Here is a 13964-nt window from a genome sequence, read left to right as displayed (position 1 = left end):
AATATTATTACTTCACTGACTGATTTTTCTTGACTTGGATCTAGTACTTACCTTGTAAATAGAGCCTTAGTGATCCTCCAATACCTAGCTTACCTTTGGTTTGAATGTCTGATTTCCCATTTCTACTTGAACCACAAACATTCAGAAATACCATGCCCATAAATAGTAACAAGACCCTCAATGCTGTTAACTGATAGCTCCCTTGTCAATATCTACCTGTTTCTTTCCCTTTCTGGAAGGCACTGAAGTAAATCAAAAGGTTATAACCATGGAAATCAAAACAAGAGAAGTCACGCCCAGTGTGTGATCTCAAACAATTTAAGTCCTGAGGTAGGATACCCAAAAAGCATCAAGGACATACTACTCCTTGGATTATCAAACAAATTTCAGATCTAAAATTCTTGATATAAATTTCCATTTGCAAAAGATCACTTTTAAAACTGTAGATTATTATCTTTCAGTGAGTAGAGATGTCATTTATGCAGACTCTTCCCATGTTTATTGAAGTATAATTGACAAAAATATATAAGATATATGCTTGATAATTTGATATACATATAAATTGTGAAATAATCCCATAATCAAGTGAATTAACCTATCACCTACCATAGTTAGCATTTTCTTTTTTTTTTTACTTTTTTTGTAGTGAGAATACATAAGATCTTAGCAAATTTCAAGTCTACAATACAGTATTGTTAACTATACTCACATTGTTGTACATTAGATCTCCAAAACTTATTAATCTTGCATAACTGAAATATTGTATACCTTGACTGACATCTCTTCATTTTCCCACCCTCCAACTCCTGGTAACCGCTATTCTCTGCTTCCATGAGTTTGACTATTTTAGAATCCACATGTGAGTGAGATCATGTAGTATTTGACTTTCTGCATTTAGCTTTTTTCAGTTAGTTTAACATCCTCCAGGTTCATCTATGTTGTTGGAAATAGAAGGATTTGTATTTTTTACAGCTGAATAATATTCCACTATATATCACACTTTTATTTATCTATTCATCTTTAGAAAGGTATTTAAATTGCTTCCATATCTTGGTTATTGTGAAAAGTACTGCAATGAACACAGAAATGTAGATATTATCTTGAGGTCCTGATTTCATTTTCTTTGGATATATACCCAGAAGTGAGATTGCTAGATCTTAAGGTAGCTCTATTTTTAATTTTTTGAAGAACCACTATATTCTTTCCCATAATGGTCGTACCAATTTGCCTTATCAACAGTGTGCAAGAATCCCTCTCTCCAAAACCTTGCCAATATTTGTCATCTTTTTGTCTTTCTGATAATAGCAATTCTAACAGGTATGAGATGGTATCTTGTGGTTTTGACTTGCATTTCTGTGATGATTAGTGAAGTAGGACACCATATCAAATAACTGTTGGTGATTGCATGTCTTCATTTTAGAAATGACTATTCAGGTAAATTGCCCATTTTTACCAGAATTATTTGGGGTTTCTTTGGGCTATAGAATTGTTTGATTTTCTTATATATTTTGAATTTTAACCCCTCATTAAATATATAGTTTACAAATATTTTCTCCCACTCCATAGGTTGCCTTTTCACTCTGTTGATTGTTCGCTGTATAGAAGCTTTTTAGTTTTGGGAAATCACATTTGTCTGTTTTTACTTTTGTTGCTGGTGCTTTTGGTGTCATAACCAAAAAAATTATTGCCCAGATCAATGTTAAGAAGGTTTTTTCTTATATTTTCTTTTTTCAAGTCTTACATTTTAGTTTTCATCTATTTTGAAATTATTCTTAATGTAATATTGGATTTTGTTTGCTAGTATTTTATTGAGAATATTTGCATAGACATTCATCAGGGATATTGGCCTATAGTTCTCTTTTTCAGCAGTCTTTATCTGGTTTTGTTATTAGGGTAATGCTGGCTTCAGAGCATGAATTTGGAAGTTTCCTTCCTTTCCTATTTTTTTTTGAATTTTGAGAATAATATGTATTAATTCTTTAAATGTTTGGTAGAAGTCACCTTTGAAGCCATCTGGCCGTGGACTTTATTTTTTGGGTGATTTTTGATTACTGATTAAATTTCTTTGCTGGTTATCAGTCTGTTTAAGTTCTCTATTTCTTCCTATTTCAGTCTTCATAGTTTATATTTTTCTAGGAATTTATCCATTTCCTATATGTCTGTATTGCTATAAACCTCCTTCTTAGGACAACTCTTGCTGCATCCCAAAAGTTTTGGACCTCTGTGTTTGCATTTTCATTTATTTACATGTATTTTTTTTTAATTTCTTCTTTTATTTCCTGATTAACACATTCATTATTTAATAGCATGGTGTGTAGCCTCCATGTTTGTGTGATCTTTTAATTTTTTTCTTGCAGTTGACACCAAGTTACATAGAATTGTGGTCAAAAATATGCATGATATGATCTGTATCTATTTTTACTTGTTGAGGCCTCATTTGTGACCTAGTATGTGATCTAATATGGAGAAGTCCTAGGTGCACTTCAAAAGAAAATGTATTCTGCTACTTTAAAATGAAATGTTCTGAATATATCTGTTAAGTCCATCTAGTCCAGTGTGTTCTTCAAAGCCATTATTTCCTTGTTGATTTTCTGTTTAGATGGTCTGTCCATTGAAGTAAACGGAAAGTTAAAGTACCCTACGATAACTGTATTATTATCAATCATTCTCTTTATATTTGTTATTGTTTTATATATTTGTCTGTTCCTATGTTGGTTGCAAAATATTTACAATTGTTAGATCTTCTTGTTGGATAGTCCCTCTAATTATGATACGCCCTTCTTCCTCTCTTGTTGTAGTCTTTGGCTTAAAGTCTAGTTTGTCTGGGGGCACCTGGATGGCTGAGTTGGTTAAGCATCTGACTCTTGTCTTAGGCTCAGGTCATGATCTCACAGTTCCTAGGATCCAGCACCACCTCTGTGCTGACAGCATGCAGTCTGCTTGGGATTGTATCTTTCTCTCTACCCTTCCCCCACTCATTCGTTGTCTCTGCCTCTCTCTCTCTCTCTCTCTCTCTCTCTCTCTCTCAAAATAAGTAAATAAACTTCTTTAAAAAATAAAGTCTAGGTCTGACTTCAGCTCATGTCATGATCTCACAGTTCATGAGTTTGAGTCCCATATCGGGTGACCATGAGCCCCACTTCAGGTGAGACCCACTTTTCTCTCTCTCTCTCTCTCTCTCTCTCTCTCTCTCTCTGTCCCTCACTCACTTGTCTCCCCACCACCTTCAAAAAATGAAGTCTACTTTGTCTAATAGAAATATTGCTACTCTGTCTTTCTTTTGATGTCCATTTTCATGGTAAATGTTTTTTCTTTCCCTCACTTTCAATCTGCAGGTGTTTTTAGGTCTAAAATCAGTCTCTTGTGGGCAGTATGTAGTTGCATCTTGGTTTTTTTTTTTTTTTGACCCATTCCAATTCACTGTGTCTTTTGATTGGAACAGTAATTCCATTTACATTCAAAGTAATTATTGATAGATGTTTTTAGTGCCATTTTAGTACCTGTTTTGTCATTATTTCTGGAGATTTCCTCTGTTCTTTTATTTTTTTTTTCCACTTTTGGTTTCTCCTTTCCAATAAGAGTCCCCTTTAATATTTCTGTAGGACTTATTTAGTGGTCACAAATTCCTTTAGTTTTTGTGTGTCTGGGAAACCCTTTATCTCTCCTTCTGTTCTGAATGATAGCCTTGTTGTATAGATCATTCTTGGCTGAAGATTTTTTCTTATTTATCACTTTAATATATTATGTCACTCCTGCCTTGCTTGCCAAGTTTCTGTTGAGAAATCTCCAGCTAGACTTATGTGCCTTACCTTGTAAGTTAATGACTTCTTTTGTCTTGTTGCTTTTAAGACTTTTTCTTTATCACTATATTTTGCAAATTTAATTACAATATGCCATGCTGTGGGTCTACTTTTGTTGATTTTGGATCCTTCTGGATTTGGATCTGTTTCCTTCTCCAGATTAGGGATGTTTCAGCTTTTATTTCCTCACATAAATTTTCTGGCCCTTTGTCTCTCTCTTCTTCCTCTGGAACTCCTATAACATAAATGCTATTACATTTGATAGAATCACTGAGTTCCCTAAGTCTATTTTTGTCTTCCATGATTTTTCTTTCTTTTGTCCAGCTTCATCATTTTCCATTATTTTCTCTTCTATAACAATCATTCATACCACCACATCTTCCAGCCTTGTGTTCTTTGCATCAAGCCTGTTTTCAAACTGTTATTGCATTTTCATTCCTAAATGATTCTTTTTTAACAGTTTTATCACTGTGGTATGGGATTCCCTTGAGTCTCCATTCTTTTCTCAAGCCCAGCGAGTATCCTTATGATTTTTGCTTTAAATTCTTCATCAAGTATGTTACTTATATCTGTTTTGCTCAGATCTCTGACTGCGACCTTATCTTCTTCTTTCATTTGGGATGAATTCCTCCATCTTGGAATTTTGCTTAAGTCTCTGTCTTCTTCTCTGTCTCAGAAAAGCCCATTATGTTTCCTTTTCCTGAGAGTAATGGTTTTGCGAAGAGGAGGACATATAGTTTCTAGGGCCTGGCACTTTAAGGAGTATTTCTGGTATGTGTTGCATTCCCCTTGCTGTTATGTTTTGGCTGCTCCATCCTTCAAGTCAATTGTTTGTAGAGACTCTCTTTGACTGCAGTGGGAAATATTTGGTCCCGGACCAGAATGTGGAGAGTTTTAATTAGGTGTGCTCTGATATGCTTGTGAAATGAATCCTGAACTACTTACACTAGAACTGAAGTCCTGAAGAACATCTGGTCAGGAGGCATGGTTTAGGCAGGGTTTTCTGCTAGTCTTCTGGTGAAGAGGCCCCCTGAGGGAGTCTTGACTGATAGAGGTATTCTGTCCAGAGGAAAGGATTGTGGTACTTGATCTAAGCAAGTTAGGCAGCCACTGAGGGCATTGAATTGGTTCAAGTCTGTGGCTCTGTCTATATGCTGAGGGCCAAGGGAGGGAAATGAAGCTAACCACTTTCTTTGTTCCCAGAGAGACTTCTAGAATGTTGCCTTTCAGGGATGCACTTCAACGGAGGGAATAGTCTCCCCCTTATGTTTCCCAGGCCTACTTCATATCACCGTGTCCATGCCATCTGCTCACAGATTGTTTGACTGCTTTCTGTCCAGGAATAAGGCAGTGTCCTCAAGGCTGTATCCAAGCAAAGTCCACTGATTTTTTTAAACTTATTTATTTATTTTGAGAGAAAGAGAGATCATAATTGGTGGAGGGGCAGAGAGTGAGGAGGAGAGAGAATCCCGAGCAGGCCACACTGTCAGTGCAGAGCCTGACATGGGACTCAGTCCCACGAACCGTGATATCATGACCTGAGTCAAAATCAACAGTTGGACGCTTAACCAATTGAGCCACTCAGGCTCACTAACATTTAAAACTCCATTCTCTAAGCCCTGATGGTTACAAGAACTCATGAAAATCAATTCCTCTCTTTTTCTCAGCTAATGGCTTTGGGGAAATATTCTCCTTGTGCATTCCCCTGTATGCTCTGTTATATCTCACCTTTATTTGTGACTACAGCTCCTGCCCCTTCTCAGCACTTGCAACCTGTTTCTCCCAGAAACCATGTCTCTGTACTTCCTACCTTCTTTGACGTGGTTTCTTCTCTCCCTGTAGATATGGAGTTTGTTCTGTCAGTCTTCAGGTTGATTTCTGGGGTATTTAGAATTATTTGATTGTTGTCTTGTTGTGTTCATGGGACTAGAAGAACCAAGATTCCTCCTACTCCTTTGCCACTTCCCTTTTCCCTCCTCTTATAATCATTACTTTAAATTCTCTATCAGACATATTATTTACCTCCATTTCACTAAGATCTCTTGCTGTGGTTTTGTCCTATTCTTTCATCTGAGAAATATTCCTCTACATCATTTTGTCTAACTCTCTGTATCTGTTTCTCTGTGTTAGGAAAGTCAACTACATCTCCTGCTCTTGAATATTGTGGGTGGGGTGCACAATTTTAACAAGGTGGATCTGGTACTTTGCCAGAGGGGATTTGTCTCTGCTGAGGATATCAAAGCCATCCTGGTCTGCTCTACAAAGCACACAACTATTTTTGTGTGCAGGTCTTCTTCCACAGGGAACTCACACTGCCGTATAGGCCATTCAGGTAAGGAACATGGTGTCTACAAATTTTGGGCACTCATCTTCTTCCATAAAGGATGAACAGCTGATGCCAAACCCAGGGTTGTTAATGTGATATATCACATTGATTGTTGTGTTAATATTGAACCACACTTGCAAACCTAGAATACATCCCACTTGGCTGGATCTTTTTTTTTTTTAATCCTTTCAGCCACTTGGTGCTTTTTAATTAGTGAGTTTAACCCATTTACATTTAATTAATTATTTATAGGTAATACCTTACTCTTTCCATTTTGTTAATAGTTTTGTTGTTATTGTTTTATATTTATTTTATCCTTCTCTTCCTCTCTTGCCACTTTTCTTTGATATTTGTTGGGTTGTTTTATGAGTGATTTTCTTTGATCCTTTTCTCTTTATCTTTTGTGTATCTATCATAGCTTTTTACTTTCTGTTTAATGTATGTGTGTATAAAATATGTACTTTCAATTTTTATTTTTATTTTTTTTTTAAATTTTTTTAACGTTTATTTATTTTTGAGACAGAGAGAGACACAGCCTGAACGGGGGAGGGGCAGAGAGAGAGGGAGACGCAGAATCGGAAGCAGGCTCCAGGCTCTGAGCCATCAGCCCAGAGCCTGATGCGGGGCTCGAACTCGCGGACCGTGAGATCGTGACCTGAGCTGAAGTCGGACGCTTAACCGACTGAGCCACCCAGGCGCCCCTCAATTTTTATTTTAAGTTAATAACAATTTAATTTCTATTACATAAAAAGCTCTCCACTTTTACTTTCCCACATACTTTCTGTAGTCAGAGTTTGCTTCTTTTTATATCATGTATTCATTAACAATTTTTTATCTTGTAATTTTATATTAGGTTTAAAAATTATTTATGCACCATTACAGTAGTACATTAAACTTCATTTATCTATATATTTAGCTTTACCAGTGATATTTATGCATTTCTATAATTTAACATTGATGTTTAGTGTGTTTTAATTTTAATTTTAGGAACTCCCTTAAGCATGTGTTTAAGGCAATTCTAATGGTGATGATGAAATCCCTCAGTTTTTGTTTATTTGGGAAACACTTTATTACTTCTATATTTTTTGTTTTTATTTATTTTTAAATATTTATTTATTTATTTATTTATCTTGATAGAGGGAGAGAGAGAGAGAGAGAGAGAGAGTGACAGTCTGAGAGAGAGAGACACCCAAGCAAGCTCCACACTGTCAGTGCAGAGTCATATGGGGAGCTTGAACTCACAAACTGTGACATCATGACATGAGCTGAAATAAATAGTTGGATACTTCTATATTTTTTAAAATACAATGTTTCCAGTTACAGTATTTTTGGCATGAGATTTGTTTTTAGTACTTTACATATATCATCCTATTCTGTTCTGTCCTGCAAAGTTTCTGCTGAGAAATTCACTTATATTTTATGATTTCTTCATATATAAGAAATTGATTTTCCCTTGTTACTTTCAAAATTCTTGCCCAGTCCTTGACCTCTGATAATCTGATTATAACGTGTTTCATTGTAGTCTTCATTGGATCGATAATATTTAAGGATTTTTTAAGTTTATTTTTGAAAAAGAGAGAGAGAGGGAGAGGGAGGGAGGGAGAGGAAGAAAGAGACAGAGAGAGATCATGAGCAGAGGAGGCTCAGAGAGAGGGAGACAGAATTCTTAGCAGGCTCTGCACTGCCAGAACAGAGCCTGAAATGAGGCTTGAACTCACAAACTGTAAAATCATGACCTGAGCCAAAATCAAGAGTTGGATGCTTAACTGACTGAGTCACCCAGCACCCCGAGGATTTTTGAGCTTCATTAACCTGGATGTTAATTTCTTTCCCTAGATTTATTTTTTTTCATTCATTATTTCTTTAAATAAACTTTTCCCCTCATTCTTTCTCTTTTCTCCCTCTGGGACTCAAATAATGCATTTATCAGTGCAAGAAAAACAATAAATCCTGACATTCTATAAATCCTGTAGGTTTTCTTTCCTTTGTTTCCTTTTTTCCTTTTTTTTCTCTGACTGGAAAATTTCAAACGACCTATCTTCAAATTCACAGTTCCTTCCTTCTGATTGATCATGCCTGATATTGAATCTTTCAATTCCAGATTGGAATCTGCTAGATTCTCTTATTGATTTCTATCTCTTTGTTGAACTCTTCATTTTGTTCATGTATTGTTTTACTGATTTCCTTGAGTTGCTTAATTGTGTCTTATAATCATTCAGCTTTCATAAAACAATTATTATGTAATTATTATTTGGATTTGTCAAATTTGTCAGGTAAGTCATAGATCTCCATGTCTTTGGGGTCAGTTAGTGAAAAACCATTTTGTTCCTTTGGTGGTGATAATTATCGATGTTTCATGTTCTATATGAGTTTGCATTTCTCTCTGCACATTTGAGGCAATAGGCAGCTCTTTCAGACCTTATGGACTCACTTCAGTGGGAAAAGACCTTCATATGCAGGTGGCTACAAAGACATTGGCTGGCTGAGGTGTGGCAGCTTTGGCCTTAGGAGAGTGCAATGGCAGCTCCAGATCTAGGAATGAGGAGGGCAGGGCAGTGTTGATTTTGTGAAATTCCATCAGGTGAGGTTACATTTTGAAGTGAATGTGAGGTTGTTTGGCAGACAAATCTGTGGGTGTCTGTGGTGACAAAGAGAGCTGCTGTAGTCCTCAGTGGCAAATACTGCTGAAGTCTTCCTGCTCTCCCTTCCCCCTATATGGGGAAGTTATGGCCATGGGGATCCCTCTTAATAACAGAATCTAGTGTTCAGGTATGCACATGGCAGCAGTGCTCATTTATAGACTTAGAAATTCTCAGGGACTTCTTCATTTAAATATCTATCATCATCATCATCATCATCATCATCACCATCATTATCATTATCATTATTTTTTATACCTACTTACCTTCATTATGTCAAGATACAGATAGATTTCAATCTCTGCATGGTCAAACACAGTGACTACTCTAATTCCATTTCTATAGCTCCAAGTATAACATTATATATAAATGGGAACCTAATACTTTGTTTTATCACAATGACAGATATTTGGAGGCAGGCCACATTATATTTAGTCAGGAAAACTAACTACTTATCAATTCAGAAATTAGTTTACCAGTATATTTATCAAAATATTTTTGTTATCTTGTTAAAGAAGGAACAACATAAAATTTTTGTCCAAAATATTTTTCATAATATGGTATACCTAAGAAAAACATGGAAGAAATTACTGCTTGAACTTCCAGTAATTTTTATTGGTACAAAAATTTTTATATAGAAGATATTTCCTGTCAAATGTTGGTCACTTCTAAGACACTGTAAGATTTGAAAGCTAGTATGAGGTAAGAGGTGTTAGGATTAGTAAACTGATTATCAGTTTATCAGTGTCTCCTCATCATAAAAACAACTTTTTTCTGAAAAATTTGATAAAATAAAATATCTGCTACAAAACAGCATTAAAGATGAGGAATAAAGCAGATTTTGGACTTAACCAGACAGGAGACTGAAACATAGCTCTGCTAGTTTCTATCTTCCTGAATATGAGCAAAGCTGAAACATACTGTGCCTGTGTTTCCTGATATGCATATGGGAGTATTGAAAATGCTTTTCCTTCTGGAAATTTGGTAAGAATTAAGTAACACAAAAGATAGATGAATAAATTCTGCACAACACTGAGATTATAGTTAACTATATTGTATTATACACTTGAAAGTTGCTAAGATACTAGATCTTACAGTTTCTCACCACACACACAAAAAATAATGTGACGTTATGGAGGTGTTAGTTAACACTATCATGTTAATTATATTGCAATATATAAGAAACCAACACATTGCGCACTTTAAGGGTACACAATGTTATATGCTAATTATATCTAAATAAAAAATGTTTGGAACTAAAGAAGAAACATGGGAGATACTTAGTACCTAATAACTGGTAACTTCTTAGTGTTGTTATTGTTCTTTGTTTAGTTTTAATTTTAGTATTATCTATGTGTTGCTTCCAGCTAAAACAAATTCAGTAAAAGAATGCCTTTTTTTTCCATTGATTCCTGAATGTGAGAACTGGTTGAAGAACAACTCCCACTCTATAGTTCGCCATGATCATTTCAATTTTAGATGAGTAGAGCTATGCTATATTAAAGTCAAGGAGGTTTATCCTACTGATCTGAGTCAATTATTTCCCTCTTTAATTAACATTTTTCCCCTCCAAGATAAACTCCACCATGCTTACACTTTTAGGAGCCTAAAAGAACAGAGATAATACTGCTACCAATATGTCTATCACATTACATTGAATTTAGCTGCAGAGTTAGATTGGAAATCTATGGCTCCTAAGACCATTTTTGGTTGCCCTTTCTCATTTTCCACTAAAATTAAAACTTATTCATTTATTTATGCATCCGTTAATGCATGTTGATAGTTAAAATCCAAGTTACTTCCAAAAGAGATCTGAGGGGTGGTCTTATGATGAAAACCAAAGTATAATTATCACATGGTAAAGGAGGAAAAACAAATGGCAAGAAGAGAGGGTATATTCGACTCCACAGGCCTCTTTCTGTTCTATTCCTTCCTTTTTTTCTTTTTTTTTCTACTTGTTCTACCTCTTTTCCTTAGCCCCTTCCAATGACCTAAGTATGCCAGCACCTTTACTTAGCTAAGGAGGTGGCACTCCACCTAAAGTGACTGCAGTTGAGCCAAGGTGGATTCTCAGACATGCCTCTAAGTGGCAGATTGTTTATAGAAAGCTGAAGAAGCATAGGCTGAAACTGAAGGGAACATCCTTTCACAGGTAGAAGGTAAAATAGCACTATAAAAATTAGTAATTAATTCCACTACCAAAAAAATGAAGATAACTGAATGTTTCCTGAAATGTAATTATAACCTGTAATGGTTTTCTAGTTTCACTGTACTAGTTAGAGAGAGGGTTAAGCATCCTTCTGCAATAACTGCTTTTAATCAACATATACAAGTGATTCTCTCTTCTCTCCCTCATCCCTCCTCTCTCCAATCTCAGAATATGTTAGTAAGACTCACCTGCCTTGTAATCCTGAAGACACTCACCTGTATTAGAATTAAGATCATCAGGCTCTGATTCAGCCCCATTTTGGTTTCCATTTCCCTGAAGAGTGTTCATTGCCATAAGCTTCATCTTCTGCAGCTTCATTGCCTCAGCCATTGCTGCAGCTGTTATACCTAAAATCAGAACCATTTCTTTTATAATGGGGACCATTTCTTAATGTAACTGAAAGCTGTATACATTTGTTTAACAGGTCTGTTATGCATAGCACAAGCCAAAAGAAAACCCATGTCTGACTTATGAATAATATCCTTTAGCAAAGTAATTTTCAACTCCTGTTATTACTTCATCTTACAATGGACAGTTTAATACTCAAAAAAATCATTAAATGTATATTAAATTCCATCTAAAATAATATTGTCAGAAGAAAATCTGTGAAATACTTGATGAAAATACTTTCCAGTGAGTATTACTGTAGGGACTTCTGCTAAAGGATGAACTGACTTGGCTGTGAGAATTATCTTAGAAGTGAGGGGGAAAGATGGGGGGGGATTATTTCAGATTCTCTTTCCACCTTTTGCCTTCCTTATGCTTTTACAATGAGAGACCAAATAAATGAAAACATTCCATGAAACCTCTGAATGTATACCACCCCCTGTAGTATAATTACATTCTTTTGTATTGATATGAAGCAATTATTTTTAAAACTCTGTATAATGGTATAAATAGGTAGAAATAAAAAACTCAAAGAGAAAAGTTGAGTGCTTAAGTTTGAAATTGTTTCTCCTAGGAAGTCTATACCAGGCAGTATCATAAAGATATATAGGAAAATGTATACTAAAAATGGAACAAGCCATACTCCAGTAATGTCCTCCAAAATATCTACTGAATTCAACTTAATTATTTGTATATAATGCCTAAATTCCTAACCATCTATTGGTGCACTGGTGCCATGGGCCAAAAAGGAAAAAAAAAACTGGCCAATTTAAAACACTGTTTATTGCAGGCATATGCATATTAACTAGAATTTAAATAAAATTTTGAAAAAATGAAAAAACTAAAACACAGCCTTTTAGAATTCAATTAAATCTATTCTCCCATGCAAATACAAATCAAGGAAAATAAGACATATATTAGTTGTGGTAAAAAGATAATCACTGCCATCATCACAAGAATCTGATTCTAAAGGGTACGGTTTACCCTTATGAAAGGTGTAAGGGGAAGTAAGTAAAGCCTAGAATATCTAACTGTGTTAGGTATTGGGATAATCAATAAGTTTCTATTTTGCCATTCTGTACTCTTTAGAATGCATGGAAAACTCCAAATGAAGTGAACATTTCACTACATTAGCCCATCTATAAATTATGGCAAAGAAATAATCTGAAAGAAATTGCTTTAGTTTCAGAATTGAAGATATACATTTGTACATTATATAGGTGATCCCAGAGATTTTCTTGCCATATTTAGTTTTACAGAATTCCAGGCCTTCAATGACCTGCCCACCATCAAAGGGTAACTCTAGGATGAAAATATGATAGGAATGATTTAAATAAACCAAAGGACTGCCAGGGATGAGTGCCTCATAACCCAAGACGTATCAGGAAAAGTGTCCAGAATTTACACCAACTACTCTATTAATCCAGACTGGATCCTGAGCATGACAATTATTGAATTATTTGTTGTTTAATTATTGGTAGTGCAAGTAGTAGATTTTTGTGAACAATATATAGATTTGTACTGTGAAAAACAAAAGTCAGCAAAATATGTTATAGGCAGAATTCCAGATAAAATGTGTCTTATGCAATGACACTAAGACAATTAATGAGCAAGAGTTCCCATATATTTTTAATTCATAGAAAAGATAGAAAGTTCCAATATCTATGCATTTTTTCAACCAAATGCTATCTGTATGATATCATTGAAAAAATATTAGCAAACAAATTCAGAAAATAATATTAAGGTAGTAAAGAATCAAAATATGCTAACATTACAAAGACATTTCAGAACTACCTAGTTCAATCTCTTCCTTTTGAAGATGAGGAAATAGTCTCACAGTTAAGTGTCATAGGTCAAGTATTTAGAGGGAGATATGAAGCAAAATTCAACTTTCCTGATGGGACCTGGATATATTTGCTAAAGTACTGAAGTATCTCAAACAACAGCTAATGAGGAAATAGATTGGGAAGATGGCAAAGTAGGACACCCTTGAGCTGACCCCATCCCATGTTTACAACTAGATATCATCCACATCCAAGTCAATCCAGAGGATAATAGATCAAATTCCACAACTAAATAGAGAAAAGAGATTGCATATGAAATGTTATGAAGGTCAGAAATATGGAGGGAGGTTACCCAGAAAAGCAATGGAGCTGCCTGCACAGAGAGGGCAGAGAAATGAGCCCTCACACCAAAGAGCTCATATGGGGAGGACTAATCCCATAACAATGGGCTCTAAGACCATTTATCCCTGATGTGGGGTGGGAGGGCATTGAGGAGGGCACCTGTTGGGATGAGCACTGGGTGTTGTATGGAGACCAATTTGACAATAAATTTCATATTTAAAAACAAATCAAGCAAGCTTAATATGTAATAGACTTTATTTCTAATATTGTACTCAGATTTTGAAGAATGACTCCTGAAATTATATTCAAAAAAATAGAAAAAGGAGGGGGTGCCTGGGTGACTCAGTCAGTTAAGCGACTGACTTTTGATTTCAGTTCAGGTCATGATCTCACACTTTGTGAGTTTAAGCCTCAGGTTGAGCTCTGTGCTGACCTCACAGACCCTGCTTCAGATTCTATGTCGCCCTCTCTTGCTGC

General features: G+C 35.4%; 1 protein-coding gene across 1 annotated transcript in view; it reads right to left on the bottom strand.

The window, feature by feature from the left end:
• DACH2 (dachshund family transcription factor 2) overlaps nucleotides 1–13964 on the bottom strand; it is an 813312-nt gene that overhangs the window by 183080 nt on the left and 616268 nt on the right. The window contains exon 4 of the mRNA XM_047843260.1: nucleotides 11190–11321. Coding sequence (XP_047699216.1) covers nucleotides 11190–11321 — 132 coding nt within the window. The remainder of the gene's footprint in view (nucleotides 1–11189; nucleotides 11322–13964) is intronic.

This window comes from Prionailurus viverrinus, chromosome X, assembly GCF_022837055.1.
Source record: "Prionailurus viverrinus isolate Anna chromosome X, UM_Priviv_1.0, whole genome shotgun sequence".
NCBI lineage: Eukaryota > Metazoa > Chordata > Mammalia > Carnivora > Felidae > Prionailurus > Prionailurus viverrinus.
This window is presented reverse-complemented; position numbering and strand designations above follow the sequence as displayed.